This window comes from Aspergillus costaricaensis (genome assembly GCF_003184835.1).
Source record: "Aspergillus costaricaensis CBS 115574 unplaced genomic scaffold BO79scaffold_40, whole genome shotgun sequence".
Classification (NCBI taxonomy): domain Eukaryota; kingdom Fungi; phylum Ascomycota; class Eurotiomycetes; order Eurotiales; family Aspergillaceae; genus Aspergillus; species Aspergillus costaricensis.
This window is the reverse complement of record NW_020291840.1, coordinates 70,275-87,092: the sequence shown is the minus strand read 5'-3', so window position 1 is coordinate 87,092 and position 16,818 is coordinate 70,275. Positions and strand designations below refer to the sequence as shown.

Sequence of the window (16,818 nt, the reverse complement as noted above, 5' to 3'; positions counted from 1 at the left end):
TACTATTATTACATATAAACTAAATAATTTGAATAAGATGTCTATAACCTAAAACAGCCGAGAAGGGTTCGGAAGTGTATACTAAAGGGTACGCCACAAGGTGGCAAAAGTGTGACTGTGTTAGCCATCATTCTAGGCCTTGGAAAGATCCCCTCTCATGCGATCATAGTTGACCACAGCCTCCAGCAGCGTCTGAGTACCGAGAGCACTACATAGAAGAGTCAGCAACAATATAAGCACAACATCAACAACACACTTACCAATCAGCCGGGCTACAATACTCCTCGGGATGATGACTGACACCCTCCTTGCACGGCACAAAGATCATCGCTGTGGGACAATGCCGACTAGTATAAACACTATCGTGGCCCGCTCCACTAGTCAATTGCATCCATTGGTCCTTTCCGACCAGCTGCGTGGCTGCATCCTGGATAGCGGTGATGCAGTGCTCGTCGAACTTGACAGCCGCAGAATCAGTATCCAGCGTCCAGTCCAGGGAGACGCCCTTGCCGTCCTCCTGCGCAATTTCAGCAAACGCCTCCAGACATTCGTCCTGCACCGCGTGCACCACAGCGTCCTGGGGATGGCGGATGTCCAGGGTGAAGGTCACTTTGGAGGCAACTGTGTTGGTGGAGGAACTGCGAGGCAGCTTCATCACACCCGTGGAGGCGAGTGCGCCATGTCGTTTGGCAATGGCATTGGAGGCCACGATCATCTTGGACGCAGCGAGAACGGGATCCCGCCGCGCTGCCAGGGGTGTCGTTCCGGTGTGGGCATCACGACCACCCACCGTTATGGTGAACCACCGGTATCCCTGCGCTCCACGCACGATACCTACAGACTTGCCCGCCTCCTCGAGGATAGGTCCCTGTTCGATGTGGAGCTCGAAATGAGCACCGAGCGGATATCCAGTAGCTGAGTCATGGGAGCAGGCCACCGAACCGAGGAAGCCGTGGCGCTCCAACTCTGAGCGCAGGGTCACGGCCGGGTTGAAGATGTCTGTCAGTCCCCAGGCTTTTTCTAGGGGGATTTCTCCAGCCCAGACACCGGAGGAGCACATGGACTTGGGGAACCGAGCACCTTCCTCACTGTGTGCCAGTGGTTAGAATGATGGTGTAACATCAATGAGTATGCAGGAGTTAAGACGTACTTGGTCCAGTTAACCAATCCGATGTCAAAGTTGGTTCGGAATCCATTCTCCTTCATGGTGCGCAATACCTCCAGGGCTGCGAGAACACCCAGAATCCCGTCATAGCGACCACCTCGGGGCTGAGTGTCGAGATGGCTGCCCATGGCCGTCATAGGCGCGGGAGAGCCCAGGGACCCTCGCTGTCTGGCAAACATGTTGCCCATCTGGTCGACCGTCACTGTACAGTCCAGCTTCTCAACTTCTTCCCGCAGCCAATGGCGCACTTTGGCATCCTCGTCAGTCAGGCATAGTCGAGCCATACCGGTCTCTGTCGAACCTCTGCCATTCAGTGGTCAGCTTGTATATTCCATCTCAACAGAGACTGGGGAAGTTTCCAACGGGCGCATCACTTACTCGCCGTAGCGATGGGCAGCTCCCCATTCACATGTTTGATGGAGAGTCTCCATGAGGCGATCCGAGTTGATGCGAAGGCCTGAACCCGACGCGGTGGACAGCCAACGGCGCCAGGCCGGGCGCGACAACTGGCGGGTAAGTGTACGGCCAAACATCTTCGGAGCGTAGAGGCGCAGCTGTAGTAGTTACTGGACTCTACCAGTTTGCTGGTACAGGTCGAGTCTTATACCCAGTACGAAATACATTGCTTTCGAAACGAGGGAGGAATTCCGTTTCCGGGTTTGCCTCTGCGCCTTCTGGGGACAAGTAAAATGAGGGTTTGTCGCGAGAGGGCGCATCCCTTCTCGGCAACCGGGAATGAAGGCCTTTTCCCCGCCCGTTATATATGGAAGCGCACCATCCAGTCAGTGGGATAGATGATAAATTCAGAAAGAAATCCCATCATAATGTCCACTTTCCGCAGGCCGATCTACGTGAATCCCAGCTCGTCCACGACCACCTCGGCGGCCTCCCCGGGGGCGTTGGCCTTCCACCAACAATTCCCCGGCTATGCGCCGAGCCCGCTGGTGCCGCTGCCCGCTGTGGCTGAGGAACTAGGAGTGCGTGCTGTCTACCTCAAGCAGGAGAGCAACCGCTTCGGTTTACCCTCTTTTAAAGTCCTGGGGGCCTCCTGGGCCATCTACCGGGCCATCCGCTCGTTTGTACAGTTACCAGAGGGTACACCACTTGACACCTTGATCGAGCGGGTGCGCGCACAGTCCGCGCCGATTACCCTGCTCGCGGCCACCGAGGGCAACCATGGCCGTGCTGTGGCTCGCGTCGCCCGGCAGATGTCGCTCCAATGTCACATCTACGTCCCATGCACGATGCACGCCTACACTCGGGAAAAGATCCGCTCCGAGGGAGCCGAAGTCAAAGTGGTGGACGGGGACTATGACCACGCCGTCGAGACCGCTGCCAAGGCCGCCAACCAAATGTCCCAGGGCATCCTGGTGCAGGATACGGCGCTAGAAGGCTACGAAGAGATCCCAGCCTGGGTGGTGGAGGGCTATGCCACCTTGCTCCAGGAAGCCGACGCCCAGCTGCACGCCCTGGGCCTGCAGAACAGCCTCGTCGTCGCCCCGGTGGGCGTGGGCTCCTTCGCGGAAGCTGTCGCCACATACTATAAGTCGCGCGACACGCCCGCCACCGTCGTGGCCGTGGAGCCGGATACAGCGCCTAGCCTGACGCACAGCTTGCAACAAGGCCATCCAAGCTCCGTCATCACTAGTCCCAGCATCATGGCCGGCATGAACTGCGGCACGGTATCGTCCGCCGCCTGGCCCCTGCTGCGGCAGCTAGTCGACGTTAGTCTCACCATTTCGGACTGGGAGAGCCACTGCGCCGTGCAAGACCTGGCTGCCCAATCCATCGACTCCGGTCCTTGTGGTGCTGCTTCCCTGGCTGCCATCCGCCGGCTGAAGGCGGAGGCTTCACCGACCTCGACTTTCTTTTCCCCAGATTCCGTCATCCTGCTCCTCAGCACGGAGGGCTCTCGTCCCTACGGGGTCCCAATGGATGTCTCCGTGGATGATCCGGTGGCACTGACACAGGTGCTCACGCGGATCAACTCCTCCAATCCCACGTTGTCCAAGACACAGGGCGCTGGAGAATCGGCCATCACCAACTACCTCTGTGCCTGGTTCGCCCATCGTGCCATCGAGCACCATCGCATCGAGACGGCGCCCGGACGACCTTCGGTGGTGGGCATCATCCGCGGCTCCGGCGGAGGAGCGTCCGTCATGTTGAACGGACATGTCGATACAGTCAGTCTGACCACCTATGATGGCGATGCGCTCACAGGCCATCTGGGGGTGAAAGATGGAAAGGAGGCCGTGTTTGGTCGCGGCACGTTGGATATGAAGGGTGGTCTGGCGGCCGGGCTCTCAGCCCTTCTCGTGGCCCGAGAGCAACGACTGGCTGGAGATGTGATGGTCGCAGCGGTAGCAGACGAGGAAGATGCTTCGCAGGGCACCCAGGACGTGATTGCGGCAGGCTGGCGGGCTGATGCGGGGATCGTCCTCGAGCCGACTAACATGGCCATCGCGCACGCGCACAAGGGCTTTGTGTGGGTAGAAGTGGAGATCTTGGGCCGAGCGGCCCACGGGTCCCAGCCAGCCGATGGGGTGGACGCCATCTTGAACATGGGGCACCTGCTCCAGGCATTGCGTGAGTATCAGACGCAACTGCCCATTGACCCGGTGCTAGGACCGGGGTCACTGCACTGTGGAGTCATCCAGGGCGGAGAAGAAGTCTCCTCGTACCCTGCCAGCTGCACACTGACTCTGGAATACCGCACTGTGCCGGTGCAGACCAATGAGATGATCCTGGCTGAGCTGGGTGCCATCCTAAAGCGACTAAGTGACGAGCATCCCGACTTCCAGTATCGAGAGCCGCGCATCACGCTATGGCGCCCCAGCCAGCATGTTCCCAAGGATCATCCCGTGGTGCAGCAATTGGTCCAGCTGGGCACCGAGGTTGTCGGACAACCTCCCCGGGTCCAAAGTGCTCCGTTCTGGTGTGATGCCGCATTACTCACTGAGGCAGGGACCCCAAGCGTGGTGTTTGGCCCATTGGGGGCAGGCTTGCACTCGCGCGAAGAATGGGTGGAGGTGGACAGTATGCGGGAGCTGCGGGAGATTCTGGGGCAGTTTATCCAGCAATTTTGTAAATAGATAGAGACAACATGGTTAGGCACTATGTACACGTGGAGGAGAGGATATAGAGAGTGAAAGAATAGACCTGAAAAATCCTTGAGCAATTGTTGTTGATGATATGATCCAGTACTTACTAACATCGGGGCGAAGTTGGTGGAGATTAGTCATGTGGTGACTCAAAAGCCTTGTCTATCAGGCCAATCACCGGCTGAATTCATCGACTTCCCCCCTAAACATAGAAGGCGGTGAAATAAGCTACCCTTTTCTGTCCCCGCCTTCCCAAAGGGTAGCCTTTCCCTTCTTCTCCATCTCCTCCTCCATCTTCTCCTCTTCCTTTTTATGTGTAACTTCCCTGCTCTCTTGTCTTGTGGACTGCCTTCTATGCCTTCACTATGGCATTCCCCATAGTCCACTCTTCTTAAATTTTTCTTCAGGCGGCTCGTCCCCAGCTTACCTCCCTCCCCACGTCATGGCCAACTCCTCCGACGCTCCCCCACCATCCACCGACGACGACCACTGGGCGCAATGGCTGCCCTCCGTCTTCCCAGATGCCCTCCCGGGCGTGGTAGACACGGAGGCTCTCTCATCTATGACTCCTCAGTTGCAGGATGACTGGAGCTCACTGGAGATGTTTTCCAGCGACAACCTTTGGTCGACGCAGCCGGATTCCACTAACGACACAACGATCATTTCCCCGCCCGATGACTTTGTCAATGTCTCTCAGTGGCTCGCTGGCGCATATCGTCCCCCTGTCCCCTGCATGTACTGTCAACAGCACCGACTGCAGTGCCTCATCATTCGCACCACCCCGGCCAATCCGAACCCCGTGACATCCTGTTCCAGTTGCGTCGCCCTCTTCCGCGAATGCAGCCTCGCCCGCGGCGAGAAGCGCCACCCTGCCGGCTTCGAAACCGTCTTTCCCGTATTCAATCATATGCATGGCGTCACCGAGTGGACTAGAGAGGAACTGAATTCTACCTCACACGCATTATCGGATTCACAGAATGGCCAGGCGCAATCGTCACATGACCAGGAAAGAAAGGAAGAGGACGGACAGCACAGGCCACGGTTTTCCCGAAAAGGTGCCAAAGTATTGCGGGATTGGTTCTATCGGAACCAGCATGCTCCGTATCCCACAGATGAACAGAAGGCAGCATTTGCTCAGCAGACCGGCCTCACCGAGAAGCAGATCTCCACCTGGTTTGCCAATGCCAGACGGCGCCATCGTATGGTTCACCGCACCTCCCGACCGAGTCAGATCTTCCGCAGCGGCTCCCCAATGCCCATTTCCCGATCGGCGGCCCTGACTCCAATGGAACGCTGGCAGCGATCACCACCAGACCAAGAACCCGTATCAGAGTCGGCTATTCAGCAAGCTATTGCCGCCGCCGGCACTGATGCCGCCTGGGATAATCCCAGCACACCTGGCGGCGCGAGTCCCAGTTCTCACCACTTCGCATCCTCTATTTCGAGTATCGACAGTGAACCGTCGCAGGCGTCGTCCGGGAGCTTCTCATCCGCCTGGAGTCATCAGTCGGAGAGCTTTCTGCCGTTCCCCCTATCGGATGGGCGGCCGCGATCCCATTCCCGTCGCAGACGGCCCAGGCGTCAGTCGGCCGCGGGTAGCCCGTTTCAGTGTACCTTCTGTGTGGATGCGTTCAGGAAAAAGCATGATTGGGTCCGTCATGAAAAGAGCGTACACCTGTCGTTGGAATCCTGGATCTGTAGCGTGGGATCGGGCGTTCTGGATCTGGCTGGCTCGGAGGTATTACAATGCGATTTCTGCGGAGCCTCTCCACTGACCGAATCTCATTTTTCGACCCATGAGTTCGACGTGTGTGCGGATCGCCCGCTATCAGAACGTTCCTTTCGGCGTAAAGACCATTTGATCCAGCACTTTCGCAAGTTTCATCACTGTACCACGGTCCCTGCCTTACGTGTGGAGGCTTGTCGCGTCGTGACGAATGATGTGCAAAGCCGCTGTGGATTTTGCCAGCTAATCCTGCCAACGTGGGCAGCACGCGCAGATCATTTGGCGGAGCACTTCAAGAACGGACGGCGCATGGTGGACTGGTCAGGTGATTGGGGGCTGGGCCCCTTGCACCAGGCCATGTTGCGGGATGCTGTCCTGCCCGCGGATCGGTCTGCATACGTTGAGGGGGGTTCTTGACCGTCGCAGATACCATCTTCCAGGTATCATAAGCATATAAGCACCATCTGCAAGTGGGCGGTGTTTCTTAGACACCTGACGGTCGGATAGAGCTACTCTTCGGATTTTCGACTCTTCGACAAAAGCGGAGGCCGACCTTCACCTCCGCCGAACTTCCAACCAGATGGCTATACCCAGGCCGAACACATGCAGGCCATTAAGCCATCTAGGATTGGCCCCCAGTGGGGATCTCGCCCTGGGTGAAGATACGACTCAAGGTCTACTTGAACGGAGCTCTCTCTTTGATTCTTACATGTGCAGGAGCACTAGACTGGAGTTTGCTCTCGACTGTCAAATGCGTCGGATACTATCAAGAGATCAGCCTGCTGCACGTTCGCGGCATGTCTTGATCAGCCTGTCGCGCCACTGATGCCGGCCAAAAAAATTGTGTACACTTTTGGTCTCGACCTGAAGGTATTCTAGCGTAGAGCAGGACCGTGGAGGACGTAGAAAGTATCTCATTATGGAGCTGTAAGAGCCGTGTGATAGTTTATGCATAGTATACAATCCCAATTATGGTCCAAGCGCAGCGACTATATAATAGACAATTCCTAATGGCTGGCAAGTGGACCGTTTTTTTTTTTTTTTTTTTTTTTTTTTTTTTTTTTTCTTTTTCCCCCATAGTGATGACACTAGCATACTCTGTTTGAAGAAATATGGTATTTCCGACCGCTGAATTCTCATGTGGTGAAACGAAAATACTGCGTTTCTTACATATATACAAGTGTTCTAACAGAGTAACATGGATAGTAATACACAGAGAAACTTCTGAACTGTTGATCCAGAGTTATTTGAAGTTCTGCCTTTGGTTATTACTAGTACCACTGCTTGTGCCGACGGTTAGAAATGGAAAAATATATAATAAACTACTATGGGACAGTTGCGCTATTTCTCTTCGCACGCTCGTCTGGCAACTAGTATAGAACAACACTAGGTATGATACTTAGCAGCAACTGGTTCTCACAAGAATATAATAGACCCGGTACTTTGCTACTACTTCTGCTTACAATGAATACCACACCACAGTGATGGTTTTCGATCGGGTAATCATATTGCCGGGCTATGCGGGATTCCGCCCCGAAAACCAGCTATGTGCTGGCTAATTACGACCCTAAAGCAACCTGGGGACTCACACCCACAGCAAACGGAGGCCAGAATTTCAGATCTATTGACGCATCATTGACTGCATCATGCATCATGCATCCCAGCCATCCAGGCAAAATCTTCGTATATACATTTGTCTACTGGAAGAATATATCACACACAAAGGGGCACACCCCTAAGGCCCCCGCAGGGGGTATGCTTTTGTACAGAACCATGAAGAGAAGAGGTATCGTGCAAGAGTCGTCATCATGAAATCCGCATCACTTTCTTCAGCCCGCGCAGGGACACGGGCTTGACCAAATACTCATCCACCCCCGCCGACAGCGCTTGTTGCTGGCGGTCTGCCGACCCCAAGCCCGTCACGGCGATGATACGCGAGCGAATGAGGCCGTTCTTCTTTTCGTATCGTCGGATGTGGTCCGTCGCGACGATGCCGTCCATCACGGGCATCGAAATATCTGTCGCATATGGTCAGTTGCAGTCTGGGTGCCGAGACACGGAGAGATGTCTTACCCATCAAGATGAGATCGTGGCGCCGAGTGGCTTCCTTGTACGTGTTCAGGGCGAGTAGTCCGTTGGAGGCAGTGTCATAGCTGCAACCAATCTTCCGAATGAACGTTGCCAGAATCTATGAACCAGGATTAGTCATGGCATGCAAGAACGTTGGCAGGATTCTCGACAAACCTTTAGATTGATGTCGTTGTCATCTACGATGAGAACATGTATGTCCTTGGGAGCTTTACTGGGAGGATGAGAATGCGCAGGCTCCAGCGGCGTACAGGGGGAGGCGAAATCGATGGCCGAATCTGGGGCACTCGGCGGCGTCAGACTAGGCGACGGGGACAGGGAGGGCTGCAGTGGCATCGGTGCCGGCCGCAACGGCGGGCGATTGAGCGCAGCCTCACGTGCTAGAGTCTGCACCCGCCGGATAGCGTCGTCAAATTTCTGGGGTCCGAATCTATTCTACTGTTAGTCTGGATAAATCACGAAAGGGTGTTATTAAGGTCGACGTACGGCTGAGATACCCGAACAACATTTGGAGCCAGCGCCTCGATTTGCGGCAGAGGCTTGTTGCTATCCAGTACGATAAAGTATTTGAACCCGCGCTGCACCATCGAGTCAAGGGGGGATGGTTTGTCTGGCGTAGGGTGCAAATCACCCTGCTCAACTACAGCCACGTCGCCCTGCGCGCGGTCCAAGGATTCGGCCAGTGCCAGTGTCCAGCCCGGTTGCTGAACGAGCACCGAAGTCAGCGAGCTCCGAATGGCCAGCTTGCGTTTGGCTTCGGCCGGCAGGATGCCCGTGGGGATCTCCCGCGGATTGGGATAACCGTCAAATCCAATCAGGCAGGCTGCCATAGGCGGCAGCGGCGTGGCGAGTTCGTCCGGGCTGCCGCGACGGGATGCCTGCGCCGCGCTAGGATGCACGGGGATATAGATGTCAACCTGTGTGCCCACGCCGACTTCGCTGCGTACGTCGATGTGGCCTTCTAACGAGGCAACCAGCTGGCGCACAATGCTGAATCCCAGCCCAAGACCCTCCGATAAAGCGTCTTCCTGCGTGAAAGGAGAGAAGAGCTTGTGTCGGAGGAAGTCTGGACTGATACCCGAACCCGTATCAGTGACCGACAGATGCGCCAAGACTGTGTGTGGGTTGGACTCGCGGCGGGCCTTGGAGAGGGACACCTCGACAAAACCTGCCTTGGTCCACTTCAACGAATTGCCCAGCAGGTTCATCACGATGCGTCGCCAGGCACCAGCTACCGACTGTATCCTCCACGTGCTCCGCTCCTGTACACGCACCACGACTGTGAGTTCCCCATCCGGCCGTGTAGAGGTCGGCTGCGCTGGGCGTCCCGTCAAGGGAGCCACCGCTTGGGCCAATCGCTGGCCCGTGTACTGAACATCCGTGACTTCTTCGATGAGGTCGTCGAGGTCGAACACGGTTAGAAGGTTCGTCACGCTGGGTTTGGACTGGTCGGGGCTGGCCTCCTCAGTCGTCGTCAAGTTGTTGATCTTGGCGAAGTCCAAGCTGTTTGTGATTTAGCAGGGGGTAGTCTGGTAATTCATAAACGGGCCAAGAAACTTACAGGTGGTTCAAGGTGTCCAGCAGAGTCAATCCACAGCTCTTGACCATGTTCATCCAATGCGCCTGACTCGAATGCAGCGGGGTTGTCTGCAGCAGTTCTGCGCTGGCCAGGATGCCATGCAGTGGCGACCGCAGCTCATGGCTAACGGAGGAGATGAAATCCGACTTGGACTGCTGGGTGCTGGCCCAATCCACGCGGGCCACCTCGGAGATGATAGAGTCTCCGAACACTTTAAAATAATGTAGCTCGTCGACGCCCAGCGCGCGATTGCTGGCCTGGGTCCAGACCAAGGTACCCGCCAGCCAGCGTGATTGATTCCAGTCCCACAATGGGTAGAAGAGCACACAGTAGGCATCGGGTAGATGCTGGCGCAGTCGACGGCAGATGTTGGACATGGTATGATCTCCTTCCGACCGCTCCTCTAGCGAAGGCGACAGAGATTGACCACCCTCCTCGTCAATCCAGTCCTGCAGATTGAAGAACTGACCATGGGGGAAGGCGGCGATCATCTGGTTGAGAAGAGCCTCCGTGATGGGTTGATTGGCGCTCACCTCATCCTGTTGGGCGCTTCCTAGCACCTCACACGGCTTTTCTGATATGTTGGAAAGGGAGCCCACGCCGGGCAAGTCGACCGGACTGGGGTAGGGATCGGCGAGGAACTCGGGATTGGCGGTGGTGGGGAGAGGCTCCCAGGACCCGGGCAGGCCGGGGCGAACACTGCTTGTTTCGTTAATACGCCTCTGCAATCCTTGGGTTGGACACGGTACTCACACTCCGGCGTTACACCGACTGGCATCCAGGAACACCACACCATCCAGATCCATCGAGTCGCGCAGGGTGAGGCTGGCGCGGGTGAAGATGCGAAATAGGCTTTCGGAGCGGGCCTCGCGTTCGATGACGGAGACAACCGGATATTCGGTGTGGTCGGACACCACGACGCTGGAATCGTGCGTCTCCGATCCGTCGGGCGGAAGAGCCTCATCTGGGACCGCGACCGGGACGGGGCGTGGACCTGGTACGTTGACGGAGGTCGAGGTGGCGGTGACCTCGGAGCAAGTGACGGCGGAGAATAAAGAGGCCAACTCGCCCGTCATTTCGGAGGATGCAGACTGGAGCTGCGTGGGAGGCTCTCGCAGCGGGTCGTCAGTTAACGACAGAGGCTGCGGGGGTGCCGGCTCGGTGCTCGGCACCAGCGTAGTCGGCCCGTGGCTAGGGCCAGGCACATCGGTCGGGTCGAAGGCGGGATGGTCTTTCACGAAGCTGGTCAGACCCTTGACCAGGCTCTCGGCGCGGCGATGCGAATGGGAGATGCGAACGTGTTCGAGGTGCTGGGTGACGGCATCGGCCACCTCACGCAGGGAGGCGATCTCCCGATCCCCAAAGACGGAGCGAGGCTTGTCGTCGATGACGCAAAAGGAGCCGAGAACATGACCGGCGGGACTGTACAGCGGGACCTCGGCGTAGAAGCGGAAATAGGGCCATCCGGTGACATAGGGACGATCTTTGAAGAACTCCTCCTGGGTAAAGTCTCGGACGACGTAACGGGAGGTATTGGCGGTCACGTTGATGGAGTCGACGACCTTGGAGGGATCCTGCCCGGTGAACAGGGCAATGGAATGAGGACAGACCCCCCAGACCAGGTCGAGGGTGCGGACCCCCAGGTAGATGCCATCATCGGGGTCATGCTGATCCTTATCGCGCAAGGAGATGGATTTGGTGGCTTCGGCGATCAAATATTGATTGGAGCCGTCGATGATGGAGATAAAGGCGCGGTTGCAGGCAAAGCGAAAGACAGCCAGCTGAGCCAGCGCCGTGAGAGTGATATCGGACGACAGCCGGACGTCGGGAGTGGAGGAATTATCTCCATGGGCGGCAGAGTGAGTCTCCTCTGCGGCCGCTTCCAGACGGAGGGCGGGACGATCGACGGTGCAATAGTACCTAGCGCGACGACGGTCAGACTGTGTAATAATGTCGCAGTTGAATTGGAGAACAGGGTGGTTATGATCGACATTGCAGGGAGGATTAGATCAGATCAGGATCAGATCAGATCAGATCAGAGCTGATCCTGATCTGCTCTAAACCTCTCGGGGAAAAGGCGGAGAGATCCATGGTTATTTAACTTACCGGGACAAATCTCGAATTCTCTCCCGCTCAGCCTCAGGGTGCTGGAAGGAGGCCGCCATCACTCACGGGACGCTGCTGGCATATCGTAAGATGGAAGAAGGGGAGGAAGACGGAGGGAAACCGAGAAGGAACAGTGAGGAAGATGAAGGTGAAGGGGGGAAGAAAAACAAGGCGCCACAGCCGGAAAAAGAAAACGAAGGAAGAAGGAGAAAAAAAGAAAGATGGTGGCCAAACGAAGGAATGTGGGGAATTAGCGGCAGGGCGAGGAATAGTAGAAGGGGGGGGAAGGTGGGATAGTATAGAAGGAGGGAGAAGGGAAAAAGGGAAAGGAAAAAAGAAGATGGAGAGAGGGAGAGAGAGAGGGACACAAAGAAAGGGAACTCGGAGATAGCAAGCCGACTTCATTACTGCTAGTTACTAGTTTACTAGTACTGTTAGATACTTACTGCTACGACGACATCCAGTTGGAGCAGGAAACGACTAAGCGACGTGTGACTGGCTGGCGTCTGAACCCGCCGCTGAGAATCTCCCACCCGCCAAAACCGGCTTTTTGCGCCGTCCGCCTGCCTGCTCATTGGCGGCCCGCCCCGCTCTCCCCGCTGGGCCAGACCTCTGTCGACCTCCCGCTAGTCCCCTTTCAGCATGGACGCCGTTGGGCCACGGCTGACTCATCTGCCGCCTGACGTCTCGGGCTTCCAGCCGATCAGCCTGAGGCAGCACCTGGTCACGGGTAATTCAGGCACCCGATAAATTGGGACAGGAGCCGATTGGAATCTCAACCATCCCGAACCCCAACCCTGCATCCTAAGGCAGCAAAGATGCTGTCATCACGATTTATTCTCTGCACTAACTATACTATACTCTGCATAGAGCACATATGACGCGCCAGGCGTAAAGTAGGCTGTTAGGCGCGGACCCGCCGATCGGAATCCCGACAAGCTTCCCAGATCAACCATCGATCTGCCTCTCTTTCCTCTCCGATCGAATAGAATTCGATCGGATATGCAAGTCGCAGGGTGGAACCCTCCCCTCGTGCGAGTTTAACTTAAAAAAGGGACTTCAGAGTGCGATCGACCCGATCGGGGAGGACAGCAGGAACTTAATAATGATAAAGTAATGATCGGGGCGGAATGTGACCTCCGCTCAAGCCCGCCGTCAACAAAACCAACCGATCCGCTGCAGCGGAAGCGGCCAACCCCATCCACCACCCTCCTTGCCGCCTCTCCGCCCTCTTCTTGTATTTCCTACTTCCCGAATGGGCCATGTACGCCTGACAGAATAACTGCACTGAACTAAGATTATGTGATACTAGTACTCTTGTGACGGCGACACTTACCACCCTAATTCGTATCTTGCATGTGTTCGAAGGATTGCGCCATTGTTGATTTCTAATCAATCCCCCCCTTCCGCATTTGTAAAACACCATGATATATTATCAACCCATACAATGTCTTTAACTATATATTATGCATCATGCATCACCGACAGGGGACAGGGACACCCATTGTTGTCTTGAAACCACACAGATAGTACATCTGCAATTCCATTCTCCTGCCAATATGTCCACTACCCCCGTTCGCACTGCTTTGATCGGCTTGTCATCCTCCGCCATCACCTCCTGGGCGGCCGATGCCCACCTGCCAGCAATCCAGAGTACTGCAGGTCGAGAGCTCTACCAGATCACAGCTCTCTGCAACAGCAGTGTGGCCGCTGCAGAATCCGCCATTCGGACCTACCAGCTGGACCCAACCATCGTGAAAGCTTATGGTAGCCCAGATGATCTGGCTGCCGATCCCGCCATCGATCTCGTCATCTGCAATACGCGCGTCGACAAGCATTATGAGACCGTGCTGGCCAGTGTCCGTGCCGGCAAGTCCGTCTATATTGAGTGGCCCATTGCCAGCTCGCTGGCCCATGTGGATGACCTCCTCGCCGTAGCGGGTGCTAGTGGGGCGCGGGTGGCCGTAGGCCTCCAAGGCCGCTTTGCTCCCGCTGTGCTCAAAGTCAAGGAGATCCTGCGCTCTGGCCAGCTGGGTCGCCTGCTGAGCACAGAGGTCCGTGGCTTTGGCGGCACGTTCGATCGAGAGTTTCTGCCCCCGGGTCTGAAGTATTTCTCGCAGAAGGAAGTGGGCGGTAATCCCATCGTCATTGGGTTTGGTCATAGTTCGTCCTAATACCCCCTCTTCCTCTGGTTCTAGCCCTTGGCAATGAGCTCAAAACAGCTGTAGCAGACCAGCACTGACATGAGTATAGTGATTGATTATGTCCAATCCGTCGTGGGGAATGTGGTTGTCGGCACCGATGAAGCGCGTACCCAGATCCAGCGGCCTCGCATCCGTATTCGTGATCCCCAGACACGGGAGTTCGTGGAAGAGGTTGACTCTGATGTGCCGGATTTACTGAGTGTGCATGGTATGACCAGGAGCCTGCCAGCGATAATATAAATGCTGCACGATACGCTAACAGGGGACAGGGTCACTGCCTGAATCTCCCTATACAGTCCCCGGAGCCAGCCTAGTGGCATACTTTGCCCGAGGTCAACCATTTCCGGGCGACCCGTCGCTCTCGTGGACACTGAACTGTGAAGCGGGAGCCATTCGATTGTCGGCGCCTGCGGGCATCTCGCTGCAGGCAGATGCCTACCAGAACCCGGCGACCATTTCGGTTCACCACCATGCCACGGACACGGTGGAGGCCGTGGAGTGGACGTGGTCGGAGGAGCAGCTGGAGGTGCCGGTCAGGGCCCGTTCTGTCCAGCGGACCCTGATCGACTTTGCCAAGGGCAACCCCGACGGTTACGTGTCGTTGGAGGACGCCGCCGGTCGGGCCAGGCAACTGGCTCGGTGGTTGGATGGCTCGAACAAATGATTCCTTAGTCAGTGGACGCACTTGTAGATGAAAATGGGTAGGTGTAGCCCAAATAAGTGCATTACGTAGCTTACGTTGAAATTCTGTTGTGGATAGTGTTCAATCCTATTGAATTTCCAAGTTCTTTCGTGATTTATAGGTATTGGTCATGTACGATTTGATATAACTGGTTTACCTGCTCGTTGCAACTAAAAGAAAAGGCCATCTTATTTTTGTTTCCCCCCTTGTCCACAGATGACGACGATTCAAGGAGACTTGAATGGCGTCTAGATAAAAGCCCTCGGTAGACAGCCTGGAGAGGAATAGAGAATAGAGGTGCAAGATTTGCCTGAGCGGCTATTACACACTCTATTCAAAAGCAAAATTACCGAATCCCAGCTATATCGCACATCTTACATGTTCAGAGCAAAGTAAGATGTCCCAATCTGCTCCTGGGACCAGCTCTTCATGAACCCCTCCCAATCAACTGCCTTGACATCCGGATAACGGGCATTGTCCAGCTCGGGCCCAACAAAGGTCTGTCCATTGACCCAGTAGTAGTAGAAGAACCTGTAAAAGTAACCCTCGGTTAGTCGAGATTGACAGGATGAAACAGGTATTGAAAGTGTGGACTTACAAAGACATATAGCTGTAAACATCCTGAGGGCTCTTCGTCCGCTTATCATGCATGGTCTTGTACAGGTCCTCGAGGGATCCGCGGTTTTCCAGTGTAACAGGAGTGCCGTAGACCTTTTCATACGACTTGGCGATCTCCTGGATAGTAGCACGGCCTCCGACAACTAAAGCCAAGAAGCCCACTCATTAGCACTAGTTATCAAGAGGGATCATTGGATTGAACCCGACTTACACTTCAGCACACCCTTTGCTTCCGCATCCAAGACCACCTTTGCCGTGTACTTGGCCGCATCATCGTAGGTCGTTCCCTCCATGATCTCATTACCGTCACCCCAGTACCGGAAGGTGTTGGTCTGAACATCCACAATGTTGAAGAAGGGACTGAAGATGGGCTCCATGAAGCCACCGATGAGGATATGCACTCCCGCAACCTTCTTCGTATCGAGATAGTTCTTGACGTGGATCATGGGATCCTTGGGGAACAACTCGCCCAACTTCAACTTGGTGTAATCGAGTGCCCAGTCGCTGGCCACGTAGCGCGGAACATTGGCCGACTCGCAAGCATCAATGAGGAGCTTCTGGCCATCCGCCATGAGCTTGTCATCGCCCAGGTAGCAGCAGACAACGACATCGCAACCTTGGACGAAGGTGGCAATGGCGTCCTGATCAAACGCCGTACCTTCAATCATCTCCAGCTTGGGGGACGATTTCACGGACTCGGGGAGTTTTGAAGGGTTGCGACAGTACCCTTTAATAGTCAGGGAGTCGTCACCAACATCGAGGAGATGGGTGAGAAGGCGGCGGGCAAATTTGCCCGTGATACCTGCAATTCCGACCTTCATTTGGAGATTAGTTGAATGTAGATGATCGGTTTAATTGGAGAAGTGTGTGTTGTAAAGAAAGAAATATTCGATTGTGCTGTATAGTTCAGAACGTGCTTGAGACCCTTATATGAAGTACAGATGATGTTGGTTTGTAAAGCTGGCGCCACCCGGCCACTATATCAACTCCGAGCTGATTCATGTGTTGCGAGCATGGATTACCAAACTCAATTCGCAAAATTGTGTGGAATCGATACCTCAATACCCGCATGAAATGCTTTGCTTCAAAAAGGTTCAAGTGGACTATGAGATTGTCGTTCAAATTGGGGTTGTTAATCATCTCGGCCCTGAAATAAACCCCGAGATGGCTGTGGTAACGTAATATACCGGACGTTAATAATACAGGTAATTGGGATGAGGCCGAAACTTTATATTGCCAAACTACAGTTAAAACAACAACTTGCGCAGGAATCTGATTTTTGAAATCACACCGCAACACCACACCCTAGAGGCCTCAAACATTGATAAGTTTCTTGTAATTCTTGTTATTATTAATTAATATTAATATTAATTAATTATCTTAATAATAATATTAAAGATAACTAATTAGCTCAGTTTAGCTATTTCTATGAGAAAATCTGAATATTTCTAGAAATATGCTTTAGACTTCTAATATAATATAAATATATTACTAAGATATCTGGAAGAAAATAAAGATTTTTAGATATTAAAATTAATTATTAATTATA

At 54.7% G+C, this 16,818-nt stretch overlaps 5 protein-coding genes across 5 annotated transcripts; 2 read left to right on the top strand and 3 right to left on the bottom strand.

Annotated features, from left to right (window-relative positions):
• Positions 1-83: 83 nt before the first annotated feature.
• Positions 84-2,017, bottom strand: BO79DRAFT_275500 (M20 family metallo-hydrolase). The gene is made up of 4 exons (XM_025687671.1): positions 1,544-2,017; positions 1,151-1,468; positions 261-1,088; positions 84-208 (listed from the first exon to the last, which is right to left on the bottom strand). Exons 1-4 carry the CDS (start codon positions 1,696-1,698, stop codon positions 133-135), a joined length of 1,377 nt encoding a protein of 458 aa, XP_025535274.1. The 5' UTR covers positions 1,699-2,017; the 3' UTR covers positions 84-132.
• Positions 1,990-6,409, top strand: BO79DRAFT_221613 (uncharacterized protein; the record flags this gene model as incomplete). The annotated part of the gene is made up of 2 exons (XM_025683526.1): positions 1,990-4,249; positions 4,674-6,409. 2 exons carry the CDS (start codon positions 1,990-1,992, stop codon positions 6,407-6,409), a joined length of 3,996 nt encoding a protein of 1,331 aa, XP_025535273.1.
• A 1,361-nt stretch (positions 6,410-7,770) lies between these two features.
• BO79DRAFT_290467 (sensor histidine kinase) lies at positions 7,771-12,105 on the bottom strand. The gene is made up of 7 exons (XM_025688891.1): positions 11,766-12,105; positions 10,413-11,579; positions 9,642-10,358; positions 8,567-9,583; positions 8,237-8,510; positions 8,066-8,180; positions 7,771-8,010 (listed from the first exon to the last, which is right to left on the bottom strand). Exons 1-7 carry the CDS (start codon positions 11,822-11,824, stop codon positions 7,799-7,801), a joined length of 3,561 nt encoding a protein of 1,186 aa, XP_025535272.1. The 5' UTR covers positions 11,825-12,105; the 3' UTR covers positions 7,771-7,798.
• Positions 12,106-13,324: 1,219 nt separating this feature from the next.
• Positions 13,325-14,688, top strand: BO79DRAFT_275479 (Gfo/Idh/MocA family protein; the record flags this gene model as incomplete). The annotated part of the gene is made up of 3 exons (XM_025687670.1): positions 13,325-13,928; positions 14,019-14,177; positions 14,239-14,688. The coding sequence occupies 3 exons, from the start codon at positions 13,325-13,327 to the stop codon at positions 14,631-14,633; spliced, it is 1,158 nt and encodes a 385-aa protein (XP_025535271.1). The 3' UTR covers positions 14,634-14,688.
• A 337-nt stretch (positions 14,689-15,025) lies between these two features.
• BO79DRAFT_275477 (NmrA-like family protein) lies at positions 15,026-16,189 on the bottom strand (the record flags this gene model as incomplete). The annotated part of the gene is made up of 3 exons (XM_025687669.1): positions 15,481-16,189; positions 15,250-15,412; positions 15,026-15,182 (listed from the first exon to the last, which is right to left on the bottom strand). Exons 1-3 carry the CDS (start codon positions 16,088-16,090, stop codon positions 15,026-15,028), a joined length of 930 nt encoding a protein of 309 aa, XP_025535270.1. The 5' UTR covers positions 16,091-16,189.
• Positions 16,190-16,818: the final 629 nt, after the last annotated feature.

Coding starts and splice junctions, on each gene's coding strand:
- BO79DRAFT_275500 (XM_025687671.1), bottom strand. CDS start 1,698: ATGTTTGGCCGTACACTTACCCGCCAGTTGTCGCGCCCGGCCTGGCGC. Junction 1,469..1,543: donor GCTGCCCATCGCTACGGCGA/GTAAGTGATGCG, acceptor ACTGAATGGCAG/AGGTTCGACAGAGACCGGTA. Junction 1,089..1,150: donor GGATTGGTTAACTGGACCAA/GTACGTCTTAAC, acceptor ACTGGCACACAG/TGAGGAAGGTGCTCGGTTCC.
- BO79DRAFT_290467 (XM_025688891.1), bottom strand. CDS start 11,824: ATGGCGGCCTCCTTCCAGCACCCTGAGGCTGAGCGGGAGAGAATTCGA. Junction 9,584..9,641: donor CTGGACACCTTGAACCACCT/GTAAGTTTCTTG, acceptor AATCACAAACAG/CTTGGACTTCGCCAAGATCA. Junction 8,511..8,566: donor GTTGTTCGGGTATCTCAGCC/GTACGTCGACCT, acceptor ACAGTAGAATAG/ATTCGGACCCCAGAAATTTG.